This window comes from Saccopteryx bilineata, chromosome 4 (assembly GCF_036850765.1).
Source record: "Saccopteryx bilineata isolate mSacBil1 chromosome 4, mSacBil1_pri_phased_curated, whole genome shotgun sequence".
NCBI classification, from domain to species: Eukaryota; Metazoa; Chordata; class Mammalia; order Chiroptera; family Emballonuridae; genus Saccopteryx; species Saccopteryx bilineata.
This window is the reverse complement of record NC_089493.1, coordinates 51,432,400-51,453,368: the sequence shown is the minus strand read 5'-3', so window position 1 is coordinate 51,453,368 and position 20,969 is coordinate 51,432,400. Positions and strand designations below refer to the sequence as shown.

Genomic DNA, 20,969 nt, shown 5'->3' with positions numbered 1-20,969 from the left:
CAGGAAGAGTTTGTAGTGTGTTTTTATGGCTCTCATCTTGAAATTTATTTTTATGTCCATTAAATGGAGTTTTTCTAAAGAGAATATGAGCATTTCTTAAACTTGCTTTCATTACTCTAAAAACTTTTCATGCAAATATTAATCATAATCTGTTCTGGAGATTATGATCTGTGATTTGTGGTAGGTTAGCAATTTTACTTTATGTAGAATAAAGCATTTTGTTGTGAAGTTGTTTCTCTTATTCATAACTAGTAGAATAATTGGATGAACATGTTCCATTCTGTGTAGGAAAGGAAGGAGGAATATTATCATTAATAGGTTTCTGATGGAATTTAAAAGAATACCTAGGCAAGCTGTCATTGCAGGGCTTGAACAACTTTTTCCTGAAACCTATTTTTAATAATTTTTTTTTGTAGTTTGTGAAGAATTATTCTTAGGACTTTTTAGAACATTTATGTACATCTAATTCTAAACTTACTTTTCTTTGAAATCTATAAATCAAGATTGAAATGTGATCATTTTAATTATTTTTTTGTGTGTATACCCTAGACAGTGTTTAAAGATTGGGGTATCCTGGGGAAAGTCATCTGAATACTAAGTAATTAACAATCTTATTTGTAACCTTAAACTTTATTGTTAAGTGGAGGGAAATCTCTTATGATGTGCCACAGGGCTGTATAATCTTGACCCTGTTATATTCCAAGTTTTAAGAATGGCCTGTATGAATATTTAAGAGGCAAAACTCTTAAGATTTTGTAGCTGGTGGAAAACTGGGAAGCATATGTTAGATGACAGAATCTAGAGAAGTAAGTTTATCATCATCCCTTGGGTATTTGCTAGATGTCATGTACTATACTTAGCACAGGTGATAGAGAGATAAATGCTTGCCCTTGAAAAGCTCAAAGTCTGGCGGGAGGACATAGAGTAGAAAACCAACGGTTTACAACACTCTGTGATTGAGTGCTGCAATCAAGGGTGTAGGGTTCAGTTCTTCAGGTTTTGAAAGTAAATGATAATTCAAGTAAATGATGAACTGAGAAAAATGTTTAACAGTACTGAAGTTCTACTTTTAATTAAAATTTTATTGGAGAATGAGGAGGTTTAACCTAATAGAGTTCATGTGAAAAAAATAGAATAAAGATTTTAGTTTATTCAAAGTTTATACAAGCTTTTTATGAGCAACAATATGATGTGGATGCTACCCCCACTCCTGCTGAAACATACCACATCCTTCCCTTTGCCCCTAGATGAGACAAATCAATCTAGCCTAAAATGTGAATGCCTTATTAGGTTACATAGGTAGAGATACTGTTTTCATAATAAGAGAGGTAGTAATACTGTTGTATTTATTGCTGTATTAGACCACTCTCTGTGGATTATTTCATTCACTGTGTCAGATGGACTGCACAATAATGTTCAGGAAACAGTGATCAAGGTGGGAAAGAGGTCTAAAACCAGGCCAGTTGAAGAAAAAAAGCCATCTTAACACATTTTTAAAATAGACTTGTGGTACACAAATAGGAAAACCTTTTAGAATCATTGAGTGGAAATGAAAGGAATATTCATAGGTTTTTCAGTAATGTAGGTGCTGTAATATTAGTCTGTGAACTCTTAGAAGTGTTTCAGAAGAGGCTGGGATACCATCAATTGAGGTTACAGATGGAGAGTTGGACAAGAAAATTTCTAAGGTTCTGTTTTCTGTCATGATCCTATTATTTTTTAAAAAATCGTTTTTCAAATTATCTAATAGTGTCTGTCATTGTCAGTACTCTGCGACATTGCGTGCACTTTGGCATCTGAGTCTGAGCTGCACTACTTGCTAGCTCTGTAACCTTGAGTAGGTTACACCTGTTACTCTGAAATAGTTTTTTTGATACTTTCCCTCTTGGGCTTTACCTTAATCTTTATCAGGGACCCAGTTTGAAGGCTTTGATTTAAAGACTTTAACTGTAAAATGCCTTTTCCCACTCACTTTTTGTTTTGTTAATATTTTGTCTCTTCCTCCTTTTTGGCTTAACTTTCACAAAGGGCACACTATTTCTTTCATTGCTCCTTCTGTTGACACTAACTGCAAATGCAGAATTCTGTTTGGTTTTGGGGCGTCTTGGGAAAGAATACTCATCTTTTTTTTTTTTTAATTTCAGAGAGAAAAGAGGAAGTGAGAATGAGAGAGAGAGAGAGAGAGAAGCAGTCATTTGTTGTTGCATTTAGTTATTCATTCATTGGTTGCTTCCCATGTATGCCCTGACCAGGTATTGAACCTGCAAGCTTGATGTTGTGGGACAATGCTTTGACTAACTGAGCTAACTGGTCAGGGCCAAGAATACTCAATCTTTTATAATTTGATAGACAAAAAATTTTTATAGAATCTTTAAAATATTTATTTAATTTTTCATTGATTATTATTATTATTATTTTTTAGAGAGAGGGGAAGTGGGGGGTAGATAAACATCAGTTTGTTGCTCCACCCATTCATGCATTCATTGGTTAACTTATATGTGCCCTAACCAGGGATCAAACTGCAACTTGGGCATGTTGGGAGGATGCTCCAGCAACTGAGCTATCTGGTCAGGGCTGACTTAAAATTTCTTAAAGCCCTGCTTATTATATTTTTAACTAGATTTTATTTGAAAAGTAAATGAGTTTTCTTATCCATATGTCAATTTTTTACATCCATACAATGGAAATAATAGTGATCTGTCTCGGTTTTTTGTGAGCTTTAAATAAGGTAATTATATTTACTATAATTAGTATGTAATTGCCATATTGTAAGCATTTAACATATATTGGGTTTATCATTATTTTTACTCTATTAACCCAAGTAAATGACACTTAAAATTTTGATTGAAGCCTGACCAGGTGGTTGCACAGTGGATAGAGCTTCAGCCTAGGTTCAAAACTCCTAGGTCGCTGGCTTGCTCATCTGGCTTGAGTGTGGGGTCGCTGGCTTGAGCCCAGAGGTCACGGGCTTGAGTCTGAGGTCGCTGGCTTGAGCAAGGGGTTGCTTGCTGTGCTGGAGCCCCCCAGTCAAGGCACATATGAGAAAGCAATCAATGAACAACTAAGGTGCCTTAATGAGGAATTGATGCTTCTCAGCTCTCTCCCTCCCTGTCTGTCTCTCTAGCAAAAATAATTTTTTTCATTATTTGAATTGTTTGTATTTCTTTATCTATGAAGAGTAGAAAACTGAGAAGAGTTCATTTAATAGAGTTACAGCATTAGAGAATTTTGAAATTTTAAAGGAATGGTGGAGAGCCTCTAGTTAATTTCTCATTTTCTGAAGTGAGAAAACAGATCCTGGATTATGATTTAGTCAGTTAGTGGCCATCAGTACTAGATTACAGATTTTATATGTACTAGTATATTATATATTATACATAGCACATAGTAGGAGTTCAGTAACTTGAGAATTGAATTACTCTGATGATTATGTGTTTCTGTCTCTGAAGATTAGCATATCTTTATGTGTTCATTGTTCCTATATTTCCTTTTTCTGCATACTCATTTAGGACCTATGCCTTGATCCAAAAAACATTTATTGAACATCTGTTTGCAGAGCAGCTTTTTACTGAAATAAAAGTCATATTTTTCTCCCTCTGTGTGAGAAGTTTGGCAATGTGATAGAATTTTAAACTCTAAAATTTAGAAAGTTAAACTTTGTTTTTTATTAAAAAATACTTTTCCAAATTTTAAAATGCTTTGAGTTGGGCTTGTTACTTTTAGTTTTTAAATTATCACCTAGAAGGAGTTTTTTGAAGGGATATATCTATATGTTTCATGAGATGTGATAGTTTATGAGGGGAGGTAGTATTTAAATTATCAAAAAATTGAGGCCATGGTACACCATTTCAGCAGAATGTTAGATTTGTACTTTGCTTGAAGGAGAATGCAGTCTCCATATTGTCATATGTAAGAACTACAAGCCACCAGTATGATGGAATAGACTAACAGATGAGGAGGATGATCAGCTAGTGAGTGGGGTTGAAACAACAGGTTATTTTTCAGTCATCTTATATTGAAGAAAAAATAAAAGAGAAATTGGGTGGAACAAGATTATGGAGAAGTATGTAACCAACTTGATTTGCTACTTTAGTAGAAACTGTCTAACTAGGTTTTCTGGTTGAACTGGCCAATGTTGAGAAATCACTCACTAATCTAACAGCTGCTTGTTAACTATTTTAAATAGAATTTGAACTGATCTAGAAGTCAGTTTCATTGACTGAAGAATCTGACTTTGAAAATAATGAGTTAAATATGTTTGTTGTACTGTAGTACAGGCTTTAGTGTATGAAATTGTAGAATTTTTTGACAGTTTCTTTGCTTTTGTAGATAGAAAGTAAAAGTGAAATATTATGACATTGTTAGATACCTGTTTTGTCTATCTTTAGGATTCATTTTGGTTTATAATTGGCTATAAATTGAAACCAGATAAAGATTCAGAATATAAAGTCTGTTTTATAACTTATCCTTTAAATCACTGCAGTGGGATGTGTGAATTAGAGTAATTATGTTGTTTTACAGGAAGTACCTGATTCTTACTTAAAATTTCGATAAGACCTTTGCTAATGTAAGCTCATAGTTAATGAGACAATAAAACCAGTACTTTAATTGCAGAAGTACTCTGTCTACAATACTTGCTAATATTGCTTGAATATTGATTTGTAGTTACCATCTCAGAATGTGTTTCCTGCCTCTGTAGTTGGAATAGAGTTCTCATATGTGTATAAATATACATATGTGTGTAATTGTAAAATTTTACATATATGAAAAGGAGATTAAATGAAATGTCTTATTGAATTATAACCATCTCCTATTCACCTACTCTGCCCTGAGAACATTGGGAACCAGCCTTATACTGCCAAAAAAGGTGATCAGAGTATACCTTTCTGTCAAAAGTGATCAGACAAATGAAATAAAGGAATCCTCAAAATAGCTAGGTTCCTGCCTGATTTTTGTAGAATGAGGTACCGTGATCTGCTCACTTACACAGATCTTCTAATCAGCTTTTTATTGTCTTACTCTTAAATAGTATAAAATGTACAGCCAAGGATTCTCTCTCATTTGGGGAAAGACATCAAGCATGAAAGGTAGAGACCAAAGCAAATAGCAAAAAAGAAGGTTAAGAGAGTGCAGGGAGCAGAAAACAACAAAAACGTCAAACACCTAATTTATAGCCTCAGAGAGAAAAGAGAGTACATTCTATGAAAAATAAGAACAAGATGCAGGGAAAAGAGAAAAGAAAAATATGCGGCAAACTGAAAAGAGCTCATAGAAATGAAAAATTAATAGAAGAGTTAGAAGATAAAGTTGAGATCTTCCAGAAAATAGAGGTAAAAGAGCTATAAAATGCAAGGGGAAAAAATAGAGTAAAGGAAAATTAGAAAATCAGTCTAGGAAGGCCATCTACATACAGATGGTTCCTGACTTAGGATGCTTCGACTTATGAGCATTTTTTTTTAAGTGATAAAAGGGGAGATAGATTCCCAGATGCATCCCATCAGGGATCCTTCTAGCCACAGCGACCCTTAAGGCCCATGCTCACAACCAAGCTATTTTTAGCACCTGAAGCAAGGCTCCATTGAGCATGCTCAGCACCCAGAGCCAATGCTCTGAAATCAATGGAGCCATGGCTGCAGGAGGAGAAGAGAAAGAGAGAGAGAGAATAGGGAGGGGGAGAGGTAGAGAAGCAGACGGTCATTTCTCCTTTGTGCCTTGATTGGGAATCAAACCCAGGACTTCTACATGCCTGGTTGATGCTTTACCACTGAGCCAACTGGCCACTGATCATAGTTAAGGTAGTTTGGGCTAAGCTATGATGTTCAGTAGATTAGGTGTATTGAATGCATTTTTGACTTAAAATATTTTCAATTTATGATGAGTTTATCAAGAGTTAAGTCAAGGAGCCTTATAATAGACACAGGAGAAAGTAGAAAAAGGTCTAAGGAAGATTATTCTAAACAGTCTTCTCAGAACTGAAGGACATGAATCTCTAAAGGACTCAGCAATTATCATTTCAAACTATTGAAATACAAAAACAAAATAACCATCAGAGCACATAAAGAGAAGCTTCTGTAAGCTTCCTGAGGGAGATATACAGGTAGCCATGAAGGATTGGGGATCAGAGTCGTGCTAAGCTTCTTAACAGCAACACTGGAAGTTAGAGGACAATGCAGAAAGCCCTTCAGAATTTGGGCAGGACATGTTTTCCTGCCTAGAATTCTATACTGAGTCAATTTCAGTTATCAAGTGTTGGTAAGTGGAGAAGATATTTTTAGACAATGTAAGGAATAAAGAAAATTTTACTTCCCATACCCCACTCTCAGGAACTAGGCAGAAAACCCTACTAAAAGGAGAGAACCAATAAAGAAGTGAGATCAAAGTAAGAAGGGGATCCACTGTGGGAGAGAGACAAGGGAATTAACAGGGTAAGTTAAAGGGAACTTCTGTGACTATAGTTGTGTACCAGGCTTAGAAAGCAAGCTGTCCAAGTGGAAGCTAATGGAGGGGTACAGGAGGTATATAAGAAAAAAATTAAAACAGAGATTTACCTGGATATATTTGAATATGTTGAGAAGAAAGTTATACTTTCAGCAAGAATTTGCAGATGAATTAGAAAACCAAATGCAGAAATAGTGCAGTTATTACCTATAAGGAAAATAGGTTCATACAAATAACATATGAAGAGTAATGATGATAAACTTTTGGCTTAGCTGCGAATATTATTTACAGCTATAGTAATGTAAACACTGACAATCTAACATCTCAAATATGTTTAGATTTCCTCTGTGTTGTCATCACTTTACATTTGACTACTTCACGTTTCTCAGAAATTCAATGGCGTGATGCTTCAGATGTTTGTGTTACCCCACTCCCTTTTATTTAGTTTTTAAAAATACTGCATGCTTATTATAGTCCTTAAGAGTATGCAACAACTGCTCCAGTAATAACAATAGCTAGCACCTCATATTTCAGTATACCTGATTATAAGTTGCAATGGCTAATTTTGAATCTAGTTGCATTCTTTTCTTAACCACCAATTCATTTATTTATTTGTATTTTTCTGAAGTAAGAAGCAGGGAGGCAGGGAGGCAGGGAGACAGACTCCTGTATGCGCCCAACCAGCATCCACCTGGCATGCCCACCAGGGGGTGATGCCTGCACATCTGGGGCTTTGCTCCATTGCAGCCAGAGCCATTCTGGCACCTGAGGTGGAGGCCATGAAGCCATCCTCAGGACCTGGGCCAACTTTTGCTCCAATGGAGCCTTGGCTGTGGCAGGGGAAGAGAGAGATAGAAAGTAGAGGGGGAAGGGTGGAGGAGCAGATGGAGCCTTGGCTGTGGCAGGGGAAGAGAGAGATAGAAAGCAGAGGGGGAAGGGTGGAGGAGCAGATGGGCGCTTCTCCTGTGTGCAGTGGCCAGGAATCGAACCCTGGACTTCCACATGCTGGGTCAAGACTTTACCGTTAAGTTAGCTGGCCAGGGCACCACCAATTTTTTTAAAGGCCAAAACATTGAAGCTTGAAATGGATATTGAATGTTTTTTTGTTTCTGTTGTTTTTTTTTTAAATTGAGAGGTGGGAAGGCAGAGAGAGACAGACTCCCACATATGCTCCGACCAGGATCCACCTGGCAAGTCCCCTACCTGGGGGATGCTCTGCCCATCTGGGGCCACTGCTCTGTTGCTCAGCAACTGAGCTATTTTAGCGCCTGAAGCAAGGCTATGTAGCCATCCTCAGGGCCCAGGGCCAGCTTGCTTGAACCATTTGAGCCATGGCTGTGGGAGGAGGGGGGGGGAGAGAAGGGGTAGGGGTGGAAATGGTCACTTCTTCTGTGTGCCCTGACTGGGAATCAAACCCAGGACTTCCATACACCCGCTGATGCTCTACTGCTGAGCCAACCGGAGATTGAATGTTAAATAAATTAGTCTTGTTAAAAGGTTTTTCTGTTCCCTAATTAGAAGGCATGTGGTTTGTTTCCTCTAAAAAACAGTATCATAGTATGAAAGTAGAACTAGTTTTGCAACATTCAACAAATTTATTTTTTTTTAGATTATTGCAGTTTCTTTATTTTTTTTTAATTTTATTTTTTTAATGGGGCGACATCAATAAATCAGGATACATATATTCAAAGATAACAAGTCCAGGTTATCTTGTCGTTCAATTATGTTGCATACCCATCACCCAAAGTCAGATTGTCCTCTGTCACCTTCTATCTAGTTTTCTTTGTGCCCCTCCCCCTCCCCCTTTCCCTCTCCATTTCCCCCCTCCCCCCCGTAACCACCACACTCTTATCAATGTCTCTTAGTTTCACTTTTATGTCCCACCTATGTATGGAATAATGCAGTTCCTGTTTTTTTCTGATTTACTTATTTCACTTCGTATCATGTTATCAAGATCCCACCATTTTGCTGTAAATGATCCGATGTCATCATTTCTTATGGCTGAGTAGTATTCCATAGTGTATATGTGCCACATCTTCTTTATCCAGTTATCTATTCACTGGCTTTTTGGTTGTTTCCATGTCCTGGCCACTGTGAACAATGCTGCAATGAACAAGGGGCTGCATGTGTCTTTACGTATCAATGTTTCTGAGTTTTTGGGGTATATACCCAGTAGAGGGATTGCTGGGTCATAAGGTAGTTCTATTTTCAGTTTTTTGAGGAACCACCATACTTTCTTCCATAATGGTTGTACTACTTTACATTCCCACCAACAGTGTATGAGGGTTCCTTTTTCTCCACAGTCTCTCCAACATTTGCAATTACCTGTCTTGTTAATAATAGCTAATCTAACAGGTGTGAGGTGGTATCTCATTGCAGTTTTGATTTGCATTTCTCTAATAACTAAAGAAGATGAGCATCTTTTCATATATCTGTTGGCCATTTGTATTTCTTCCTGGGAGAAGTGTCTGTTCATGTCCTCTTCCCATTTTTTTATTGGATTGTTTGTTTGTTTGTTGAGTTTTATGAGTTCTTTGTATATTTTGGATATTAGGCCCTTATCTGAGCTGTTGTTTGAAAATATCATTTCCCATTTAGTTCGCTTTCTTCAACAAATTTCTTAACCTTCCCTAGGCCTCAGCTTTCCCATCTGGGAAATGAGGACAATATCTACCTCAAAATTATGATGCTTAATTATGCATACTGTGAAAACAAAAACTATACTTCTGTAATTAACATTTTTTGACTGTCAAACGAGATTTTATGTGAATTGTCAGTGTGTTCTTCCATAAAAGTAGAACAATAATATACATGTCCTGCATTTAAATCCTATATACCAACAGAATAAGGACAAAAGCTGTCATCAACGAAGAGTTTAAGATAGTTCACTGAATTTCAGTTTTTGTTTGACTTAGGAGAGGGGATGCAGTTGAACTGAAATGGCGAGATACTCTTTCTAAAATTAATGGTTTTCCCTGTAAAAAGAAGTACATTTGACCAATGCCAAGGTAAACTTATTTTTAACCTATAATCTTCGCAGCATAATTCATGTTACAGCTTCTTTAAAAGCAGAGACTAGTCCTGGCAAGTTGGCTCAGTGGTAGAGTGTTGGCCTGGTGTGTGGATGTTCTGGGTTTGATTCCCAGTCACAGCACACAGGAGAAGCACCCGTCTGCTTCTCCACTCCTCCCCCTCTCGCTTCTTTCTCTCTCTTTCTCTTTTCTCCTTCTGCAGCCATGGCTTGATTGGAGTGACTTGGCCCCAGGCACTGAAGATGGCTCCTTGGCTTCTACTTCAGGCACTAAAAAATGGCTCCTGTTGCAATGGAGCAAGGACCCCAGATGGACAGAGCATCTCTCCCTAGTGGGCTTGCCAGGTGGATCCCGGTTGGGTCACATGCAGGAGTCTTGTCTCTGCCTCTCCTTCTCTTACTAAATAAAAATAAAATAAAATAAAAGCAGAGACTTACTTATTAATATATTGCCCTTCTGTGGAAGTCCCTGTTCATTTTAAAATAAAGAATAAAAATCTTTACACTATTTTGTACTTGACATTGAATATATAGTTTTGAAAAATTGATACTTTGCTGACATATTAATAATTTGATTTCTGATGACATCTTAAAAGAGAAACACAGGCATTGGGTAGACTTTGGTTATAAATACACCCCAAATCTACACTCTATCTTTGCATGCTTTCTAGAACATAAGGGTTTGGGAGTATATTTGCATTTATGTTACAGTTACATGTAAAACTTATTGCTGTAGATTCTACTCCCATCCTTTATTTTGATTTGACTTCCTCCCCATTCCTTCCCCCTCTTTCTCCCTTCCCTGTCCCTTCCTTCCCAGTCCTCCAAGGTGTTTAAAGAGTTTCTACTGTTGTTGGTCCTAGTCTTAGATGTTGAGGATTACATTACCTTGTTGCCCTAGCAGACCTCAGTCTGGTCATGGTATCACTTGTTTAAACAGAAAATTATAATACAGCAAGATAAGCGCTAAAATAAATATAGGAAAATGGTCAGTAAAAGTAACAAGGAGAGAGTCATTAATTCTGCCAGGCCTAATGGACAGAAGCTGGACTTGGAAGAAACAAAAGCATTTTCCAGGCCAGAGAAATAGGAGAAAGGCTCATATTTCTTTGATTAAACAGCCATATTGCTTATAAAGCCCTTTATATACTCTTTTTGTCAGTACTTTATTTTTTACTTTGTTTTGCAATCCGTAAAGAACTTCTAGAGCAGTGGTTCTCAACCCTTCTAATGCTGTGACCCCGCAATACAAGTTCCTCATGTTGCAGTGACCCCAGACCAAAAAATAATTTTGGTGGCTACTTCATAACTGTAATTTTGCTACAGTTATGATTCGGAATGTAAATACCTGATATGCATTATGTATTTTCCGATGGCTTTAGGCGACCCCGCTGGGGTCGCGACCCACAGGTTGAGAACCGCTGTTCTAGAGGATTGGTTGAGGAGGCTATCCTCTCGGGGAGAGGTGGGTAATTAAGGAAGGCAGTTTAGCTTTTGTGTATTGGTATTTAGTATGAGTTGAGGCTATAAAATAGTTGGGGAGGCAGCAAACAGTAAGCTTGCATGTGTCTTCCCTCCTAAACCTCCCTGTCAGTGGTGGTAAAGTCAGGATTTTGCTCTTAATAGATATATGATAATTGGGTAAGCCATTTCTTCTTTTTGGATTCCATTTTCCTCCACATTAAAATGAGAGGGTTTGTATAGATGGACATATCTTGTTGACAGTCTCTTAGCAGTTAGCGGATAAGGAGAAACAATAACCAAATCAGTTTGGGAACACAGGGTTAAAACAAAGTTAGATCGATTTCTTTACTGTATGTAGCCTTACACATTATGGCATGTGGATTGAACACCTGGACTTTCTAGCCTGGCCTTGCCAGTGGTGTGCCTCAGCAATGTTTCTAGCTCCATCCTTTTCCTAGTGGTTTAGTGGAAAGAGCATGGGCTTTAGAATCATACATAACTGTGTTTGAATACTGACTGCTACTTAGTGGCTCTGAGCCTTAGATAAGTTATTTAACTTATTTAGCCTTTTTTTTTTTTTTGTGGTATTTCTTAAGTGAGAAGTGGGAAGGCAGAGAGACAGGCTCCCCCATGTGCCCAACCAGGATTCAGTGGGCAAACCCACTAGGGGGCGATGCTCTACCCATCTGCGGTGTTGCTCGGTTGCAACTGGATCCGCTTTCGCGCTTGAGGCAGAGGCCATGGAGCCATCATTACCCGGGCCAACTGCTTCAGTGGAGCCTTGGCTGCTGGAGGGGAAGAGAGAGATAGAAGGGAGAGGGGAAGGGTGGAGAAGCAGATGGGCACATCTTCTGTGTTCCCTGACTGGGAATCAAACCCAGGACATCCACAAACTGGACCGATGCTCAGACGCTCTACCACTGAGCAAACCAGCCAGGGCCTATTTAACGTTTCTTAACTAGTTACTTCATATGTAAAGAACACCTTGTGGAGTTGAAAAGATTTAGTGACAGCCTATGTGGCATATAATGTATTTGGCATACAATAGGTCAAAAAAGCTGTAGTTTTTAAGTCCTACAAATTCCAGAATTAATATAGAGTGTAATACTTGATGATATGTTATTTATATCCTGCATACATCTGGTGTTTGAAGAAGGGCTGTTTATATGTTTCATATATACGAACTTACATAATTTTCTCCAAGAAAACAAATGCTCTTGAGGATTCATAAGTATCTTTTGTCATCCACGCAACACTCAGCATTCTCCTGGAGACCCAGTAATTGCTTGATAAATACCTGACAGTTTCATCAAGACAGTAGGATGAGTTGAGATATGGTTAATCTTAAGATCTTTCATAACCCTGTGTAGAAGTCAGTGAATTTATGAATATTAATTCTTTTTTAATATTTCATTTATTAATTTTAGAGAGGGGAGGGGGAAGAATGGGACGCATCAACTTGTTGCTTCTCATATGTGCCTTGACTAGGCAAACCCAGGGTTTCAAATTGGGGGCCTCAGCATTCCAGCTTGACACTTTATCCATTGTGCCACCACAGGTCAGGCTGAATATTAATTTTCTTTGGTTACTTACGTTAAGTGATTAAACTAAGTATGAAATAACTAGAATTGACTGTAAATGAATTGTTTTCTAAACAAATGATAAGGAGAAAGCATTATAATAAAGTATTGTTTAATATTGTTAATTATATTCTTAGAGTACATACTAATGTTTTACATTTTGTTTTGTCTCTAAGCAAATGGTTATGAGCCTTAGAGTTTCTGAACTTCAAGTACTATTGGGCTACGCTGGGAGAAACAAGCACGGACGCAAACACGAACTTCTCACAAAAGCCCTACATTTGCTAAAGGCTGGCTGCAGTCCCGCTGTACAAATGAAAATTAAAGAACTCTATAGGCGGAGGTTCCCCCAGAAAATCATGACGCCCGCGGACTTGTCCATCCCCAGTGTACATTCAGGTCCTATGCCAGCAACTTTGTCTCCATCTACCATTCCACAACTCACTTACGATGGTCACCCTGCATCATCACCGTTGCTTCCTGTTTCTCTTCTGGGACCTAAACATGAACTGGAACTCCCACACCTTACATCAGCTCTTCATCCAGTCCATCCGGATATAAAACTTCAAAAATTACCATTTTATGATTTACTGGATGAACTGATAAAACCCACAAGTCTAGGTAAGATTATTCTATAATGGTTATTTGGTTACTTTTGGGGAATACATTTTCATTTTAGAGTTTGGATTTGACCCAGTTGATTATTCATAATAAATCTACATTTGGTAATAACATCCAGATGATAAGAATCTTTCAATTTTAGACTCAAATGTATAAAAGCTATCTTTTAGACAAAAGTATAGTCAAATTTTAGTGGTGGTTGCTGACAGTGAATATTAAAACATTTTCAAGACTCTAAACTTGGGATGCATATTTTAGATTGTTAATTAATATTTTATTATAACCCTTACAGATTAAAAAATTAAAATCCAGTAATTATTACCAGCCTCTGAATTCAGTTCTTAATTTTCAAGTGTTGATGACATCTAAAACTAATGACTTGCTAGTTTGGATTATTTAAATGAGTCTGAGTCAATGGTTTTATTTATTATAAAAGGAGATTTGAACTTTGATGTGTAGTATTTCAGTTTCAGCTGACTTTTGAAGGTGTATATATGTGCTCTGCAGGTGTATACATGATCATGGTTATATAATCCAAATATTTGAAATTTTATTTACTGTGTTTTATCATCATTTGCTTAATGTCTAGTATATTAATAGAATTTAATTTATTAACTTATAATTTTAATTGCTATAGTGCAACCTTTATTTAATGAAGAACAAAATTGACCCTATTGTGACCTTTGGTGTAATTTATTTAAATGTTAGATTTCTAGATGCATGCTTGTTATAAATCAGTGGTTGGTAAACTATAGTCAGAAAGGCAAATAAAACCTGCTGCCCTTTTTTTTTGTAGATCTGAATTAAGAATTAAAAAATATATATATTTCTAAAGAGTTATTAAAAAGAAAAAAGAGAATATGCAACAGAGACCATGTATTTCTTCAAAACCTAAAATATTTGCTGTCTAGCCTTTACAGAAAAAGTTTGCTGACCCCTGTTACAAATAATTAAACATTTCAGTTTGGAGGATTGTTGAGTGTTGAATTTTGAGAACATTTACCGAAATTCTTTGAACTGGGAAATGCTTGTTTTTAATTATGCTTTGTAGAATTTACCTGAATAAATCAAGATTATAGGAATCATTTTTCTAGGTCATTTAAAAAACTTTTTCCATTGATTTGAGAGAGAGAGAGAGAGAGGAAGTAGAGGGGGAGGGAGGGAGAGAGAGAGAGAGAGAGAGAAGCATCAGGTCATTGTCATATTTAGTTGTTCCCATTTAGTTGTATATTCATTTATTGCTTCCAGTCGTTTTCAGACAACATGAATTTTATATCACATTTTATTTTTAAAATGGCCGTAACAAGAAAACTTAATAGTTTTTTGAGAACTTCTTGTATACTTACAAAATTTATACGTGCTCATTATAAAACATGAAAGTGCCAAAGTCCCTTCCTCATTAGCAGTTTAGAAGATATAGAGAAACAAATTATGTTTCTTGTTTTTCAAGAAGGAATCATACATAGTATTCTGGGGCATGTCTTTTCCCCCCGTAATCATAGGCATCTCTTTTTGTTTTTCTCATATATAAGGCCATATATATACACACATTTATGTATGGTGTGTATATGTACATATGTGAGCATGTATATACTAGCTCATTTCTTTTTTTTGCATTTTTCCGAAGCTGGAAACCGGGAGGCAGACAGACGCCCGCATGCGCCTGACTGGGATCCACCCAGCATGCCCACCAGGGGGCGATGCTCTGCCCCTCCGGGGCTTCGCTCTGTTGCATCCAGAGCCATTCTAGCACCTGAGGCAGAGGCCACAGAGCCATCCTCAGCGCCGGGACCATCTTTGCTCCAATGGAGCCTTGGAGGGGAAGAGAGAGACAGAGAGGGAGGAGGGGGGGAGGGGTGGAAGCAGATGAGCGCTTCTCCTGTGTGCCCTGGCCAGGAATCGAACCCAGGACTCCTGCACGCCAGGCCAACGCTCTACCACTGAGCAAACCAGTCAGGGCCTAGCTCATTTCTTATTGAAGACTGTATATTATTCCATGATTTAAAGAAGTCCTTTATTAAAAGACAAAAATTTCCATTGGGTTGCTGCCAAAAACATGTTGCAATGAAATCATGTATTTAAAGGAAAAAAATGTTGGTGGCGTTTATTTGGCTTGATTCCTAGCTCTCAAATTTTTTGCTAGTCTTAATATAGCTTGCTATTTTCATTTTCACGAATTTAATTTACAAGTACCAGTATAAATGGATGTTGTTTACATATGTGTCTAAATTTTGTTATGGAGAGTAGAAATATAGACTGGATACACGTTATGGTTATGTTGAATAATATTCTTAATTAAACTTAAGAAAATTTTAAATTATTTTTATTTTACTGGGGTACCTTGCTTGAATATGTTTATTTCTAATTGTCTCTTCAGGTGTTGTAATTTAGTATATCATAATTTATATCTTATTTCTTTGATACTGCAGGCTATATCTATCTTTATGAACTTTTTAATGTGTAATAGTAATGGGTAAACATCTTGATTTTTCCCTTAAAATGATATTAGAAGCAAATAGTTCATAACGGATTATGATTATCACTCAAGTCTAGAATGTGACGGGTAAATTTAATTTTTCATTTTTTCCCTTCCATTTTGGCATTAAGTACTAGATTTAAACATTTTAGATGATCTGATGTAAGCTGAATGTTATGCGTGGTTCATATTTCTAAAAAAATCAAAATAATTGTTTTTTATTTCCCATTTTATTAGATACTTTTTATCCATTCTTATACTCATTTTATTTTTATTTCTTTAATTTCAAAGTACTTTTAAGGTCTTTATTTGTTTTGGAACCACATATTAAAGAGAATTTTTTTCATTGTCCATAGTTAACTGGAAAAATTAGGAGATAAGAAGTAAAGGTTGTTGTAAAGTAAAATGCTTGATTTACTGTGTATTTTTGCCTATTGGTATTGAAATCTGTTTATGAGCCCCATTTCAAATGCTCCTTAAAACCGTTACCGTTAATCTTTCTAAGATTACCTACTTTTTCTGTCTATTCCTCCCTCATCCAGAATCGATTTCACTTTCCTGAGTCCTCTTATAACATTGTTAGTTTCTCAAAATGGTAAGGGCTCTGCTGTATTCATTTGTATATTCCCATAATAGCTAGTTATGAATCTGTTACATGGTAGTTGTTCAGTAAACATTTATTAGCTCTCCAATTCATTTAAATACAATATTCTTTTGCTATAATTTAGTTAATTTTAACCATTTTATCATCTAAATACAACTGAGGCATACTATATCAAACAGTAGCTTATGATAAGGATGGAAAATAGAGTAGGGAAAAAAGTTATATCTTTTCCTTTATTGTTTCCATCCCCACTCTGATATATATGGTTAGTTGATGACTTGGGTATTTAATATATTCTATTTTAAAATAATTTCTGTAATTATAAAGATATATATTTAATATAGAATCCATAGACACTACATTAGAGAAAAAATTTTAGAATGTATCTATTATGTTCCTCTAGTCATTCATTATTGTGTGTGTGTGTGTGTGTGTGTGTGTGTGTGTGTGTGTGTGTATTTCTGCTTTTGTTTTAATGAGGAAGAGACTCTCAAATACTGACTTAACCCAGCAGGATCTTAGTTAGGGGATATTTTATAGCTTCATATTTATTTTAAATATCCCCTAATTTTTGTGAGAAGTATATTATTGACTCATATAAATAGTGGGGCACAGAAAAATTTTAATCTTCCAGTATATTGAGCACCATGTGTTAAAATGTATTTTGAAATATCATTTACATAGGCCCCATGAGAGTTGCAACCTGGGGAGCGATGGACAAGCAGCAGCTAGTCCCAGGCTAACCCCCTGAACTTGTCAACAAGGCCCCTTTTCTCTGACAGCAGCCTCACTTTTGGTGCTGGTGAGCTATGGAATTATGAAACTCAAATGGATAATAATTTTGGATTAAAATATTTTCTTAATGTCCATTTGGCAGCAGGATATTTCATCTCAATTCTTTAATACATTATTTAGAATAATGAAATTGTTTAGAATTTTACTGTTTAAGTTGACTTGTGTTATACAGCATAATGATAATAAAATATTTTTATAATGACTAAGAGAATAATAATTTTTTAGGATGTAGTATTTGATTTGATTCAGAATTGAAAAACCAAATCCATTAATACTCAGTTTTATATTTGTTACAAGTATAGTTATTTCTGTCTTCCTAGAATCGGGTAAATTTTCAAAGAGAAAATACATTTTTAACATTGTTCTTTTAAGTATTTTTAATATTTATAATTATTTCAAATATTTGATAATTATTTCAAAGACTAATATGTAGAGAAAAGACAGCTTTGTATTCAGTTGGAGTTTGGTTAGTCATCTTCAGGTTTGTTTTATATCAAATTTAAAACAACTTCTGTCTTCTCAAGAGATGTCTTTTCAGGTTTTTAAGTAGTATATCTGAGTAAGTCCACATTATCCATGGATTAGAGATTCCTCATAATTGCATTGAGGAATAATAATTGTTGACTTTGAGTGTTATTTCTCATGTTCTACATTGTGTTCCTCTAATTAATTACTAAAGGATACAATATTCCCTCTTTTTGGAACTAGTAGTTAAATGATAAGAATGATGAATAAAATTGACACATAATAACGTAAATATCTTTAATGTAAAACATGTTAATGTACTTTCACTTGCCAATCTTTTGATGTAGGTCAAGGCCTTTCCTTTGAGACTGCTGATTTCGCAATTTTAGATTTCTTAACACAGAGAACTGGAGGAAAAATCATTTCTGTCATTCACCTAATTCAATTGCATTTTATTTAAAGCAACTTGCTTTTATTGGGTCTTTGTAGAGCATTCAACTTAGTTTTTTAAAGACAGCACTTTTATTTAATCGGTTTTGTAATATTTCCATTTTGTAATTACAAGTGCAACTGGCATAAATAGGTTTGAGAATAAAACACCTGGTTCTTGGTAAGCATCAGTTAGTTAATCCATTTAAGAGGTTAGCTAAGAGGGCTTTACTGATTTTATTTTGTACCTTTCTTATTTAACTCTTCAAAGACAATAAAATTAGAAGTGTATTTGTTCTTTTGCATGTGAGAATAACTTAAGTGGTTTCTTTGGAGGAACAACATGGATCATAATTTGTATGGTTGAGTTTTTTTGTTTGATTTTCTATTTTTAAAGCATTTAGCTGTCACCTTTTGGAAGGATTTAATGGGAGGGGGAGATTGAGAGAAGTAGGGAGGTAAAGAAATTACTTTTATGTTTGTAGTATTTCTTTTAGAACTTATTACAGTTTAATTTTTTCTCATTGGGGACAGTGAGTGTAAATAATGAGGATAAAATAATTCACAAGGCTCTTTAAAAACTTTTTTTTTTTTAGTAAAAATGGTCATAAAAATTGGAAATTATCTGTAAAGATCATCTCTTATTTTTTTCTCCTATTTTAAAAATGTCCTAACATTTTTTGGGGAAAGTATTTGGATGCTACAGACTGAAGAACCTGGAGCACTGAGACATTTTAATTGATCACATGGGTGTCATTCTTCAATTTGTGATTAAACAGATCACTTCTTTAACTTTTCTTTTTTTTAAGTCTTGGAAGGTGATTTCTAGTTGCAAACAATCTTTTCTGTAAAACACCATAAATATATTTTGTCTGGGTTATATACAGTATTTGCATTCCTGAGCTTTGTTACAAGTAGTTCTAATTTGATGCGAGACAGTATACAGATACTTCTAGGGAAGACCGACCGACATCTTAGGTGTACTGGTTTTATAGTCTCGGTATTTTAGGAAGTTGGTTGATTACTATTATTTTATATATATATATATATATATTTTTTTTTTTCTTTTCTTTTTCTTTTTCTTTTTCTGAAGCTGGAAACGGGGAGAGACAGCCAGACAGACTCCCGCATGCGCCCGACCGGGATCCACCCGGCACTCCCACCAGGGGGCGACGCTCTGCCCCTCGGGGCGTCACTCTGCCACGACCAGAGCCACTCCAGCACCCGGGCCATCTTTGCTCCAATGGAGCCTTGGCTGCGGGAGGGGAAGAGAGAGACAGAGAGGAAGGAGGGGGTGGGGGTGGAGAAGCAAGTGGCGCTTCTCCTATGTGCCCTGGCCGGAAATTGAACCCGGGTCCCGCACGCCAGGCCGACGCTCTACCGCTGAGCCAACCGGCCAGGGCCTGGTTGATTATTTTTAAGTAGACTATTTCTATATTTTTAAAAAATCACAATTATCTTAGGCTTGGAGGATGTATGAATAATTTTTAGAAAAGGTTTGAATTTCAAAAAAATATGCATATAACCAGAGTTTTGCCATTGGAAAAAGCCACAGATGCTTCAGTACTTCTAAATAGTTAAATGATGCATCTTGTTTTGTACAGTGTGGGTGAGGTTTCTGCTACATCTTAATAATATTGGTAACCAGTGTTTTCTGCCAAGGGCTCCTTTGACACTGGATTATGTTTCATAGTTTCCTTCTCCTCTCATTTTTAATAATTGAATTTGCTTTCCTCCACTTGCCTAGTAGCTAGTGCTTGGAGATCAGGTGATGCAAATTCAAGGACTCAGTCTCTGATAAGTATTAGAAAGGGCATTCAAAGGTTTTATGATTTATTCTACTCTGCTTTTAGAAAATTTGTGTTCTAACAATTCAACAGAAGTTACAATCTTCTATACTTGACTTTTGGGAAGTCAAAAGCCATAATTTTTTCTGTAGGCATGTTGTTTACCTAGAAATTTTTTTTTCTAACTTCTTGGCAACACTGGTTTCTGACATTCAAGAAAAAATCTAAGCTATCCATTCTTTATAAATCTACATTTATTTTTGTAGATAATATTCTTTTTTTTTTTTTTTGTATTTTTCTGAAGCTATAAACGGGGAGAGACAGACAGACTCCCACATGCGCCCCACCGGGATCCACCCGGCACGCCCACCAGGGGCGATGCTCTGCCCACCAGGGGGCGTTGCTCTGCCGCGACCAGAGCCACTCTATCGCCACTCTATCGCCTGGGGCAGAGGCCAAGGAGCCATCCCCAGTGCCCAGGCCATCTTTGCTCCAATGGAGCCTTGGCCGATAATATTCTTTTTATCTGCTGAGTTTAAAGTTTTTATTACTGTTTATATGTATATAGTGACCCAGAGTCCAAAGGATTTTAGTGTTTTTAATAAATGGGAGCCTGTATCCTTGAGTGTTATCTTGGAAACCAAGAATGATAGACATTTTGGTTGGAAAGGAATCTTGACAGAATCAGTAAAGAACCCTTCGGTGGCCCTGGCCGGCTGGCTCAGTGGTAGAGCATTGGACTGGCGTGCAAGAGTCCTGGGTTCGATTCCTGGCCATGGCACACAGGAGAAGTGCCCATCTGCTTCTCCACCCCTCCCCCTCTCCTTCCTCTCTGTCTCTCTCTTCCCCTCCCGCAGCCAAGGCTCCATTGGAGCAAAGATGGCCCAGGCGCTGGGGATGGCTCTATGGCCTCTGCCTCAGGCGCTAGAATGGCTCTGGCTTATCAGAGCATCGGCCCCTGGTGGGCATGCGGAGTGGATCCCGGTCAGGCGCATGCGGGAGTCTGTCTGACTGCCTCCCTGTTTCCAACTTCAGAAAAATACAAAAAAAGAAAAAAAAAGAGCCCTTCGGTGTAACTATAAATATAAAATTAAAAAATTTTAATTGTGAGTTTAATGAGAAAGTTTAAAGATTCAGAAGCAAGTAAGTACAGTTTAACAAAGAAATCCAACATATGCCCTAGCTGGTTAGCTCAGTTGGTTAGAGTGTTGTCCCCATATACCCAAGTTGCATGTTTGATCCCTGGTCAGAGCACATATAAAAATCAACCCAGGAATGC

General features: G+C 36.7%; 1 protein-coding gene across 1 annotated transcript in view; it reads left to right on the top strand.

Annotated features, from left to right (window-relative positions):
- The window catches only part of PIAS1 (protein inhibitor of activated STAT 1), a 144,867-nt gene that overhangs the window by 30,523 nt on the left and 93,375 nt on the right, over positions 1-20,969 (top strand). Inside the window, exon 2 of the mRNA XM_066272878.1 lies at positions 12,690-13,134. Coding sequence (XP_066128975.1) covers positions 12,690-13,134 — 445 coding nt within the window. The remainder of the gene's footprint in view (positions 1-12,689; positions 13,135-20,969) is intronic.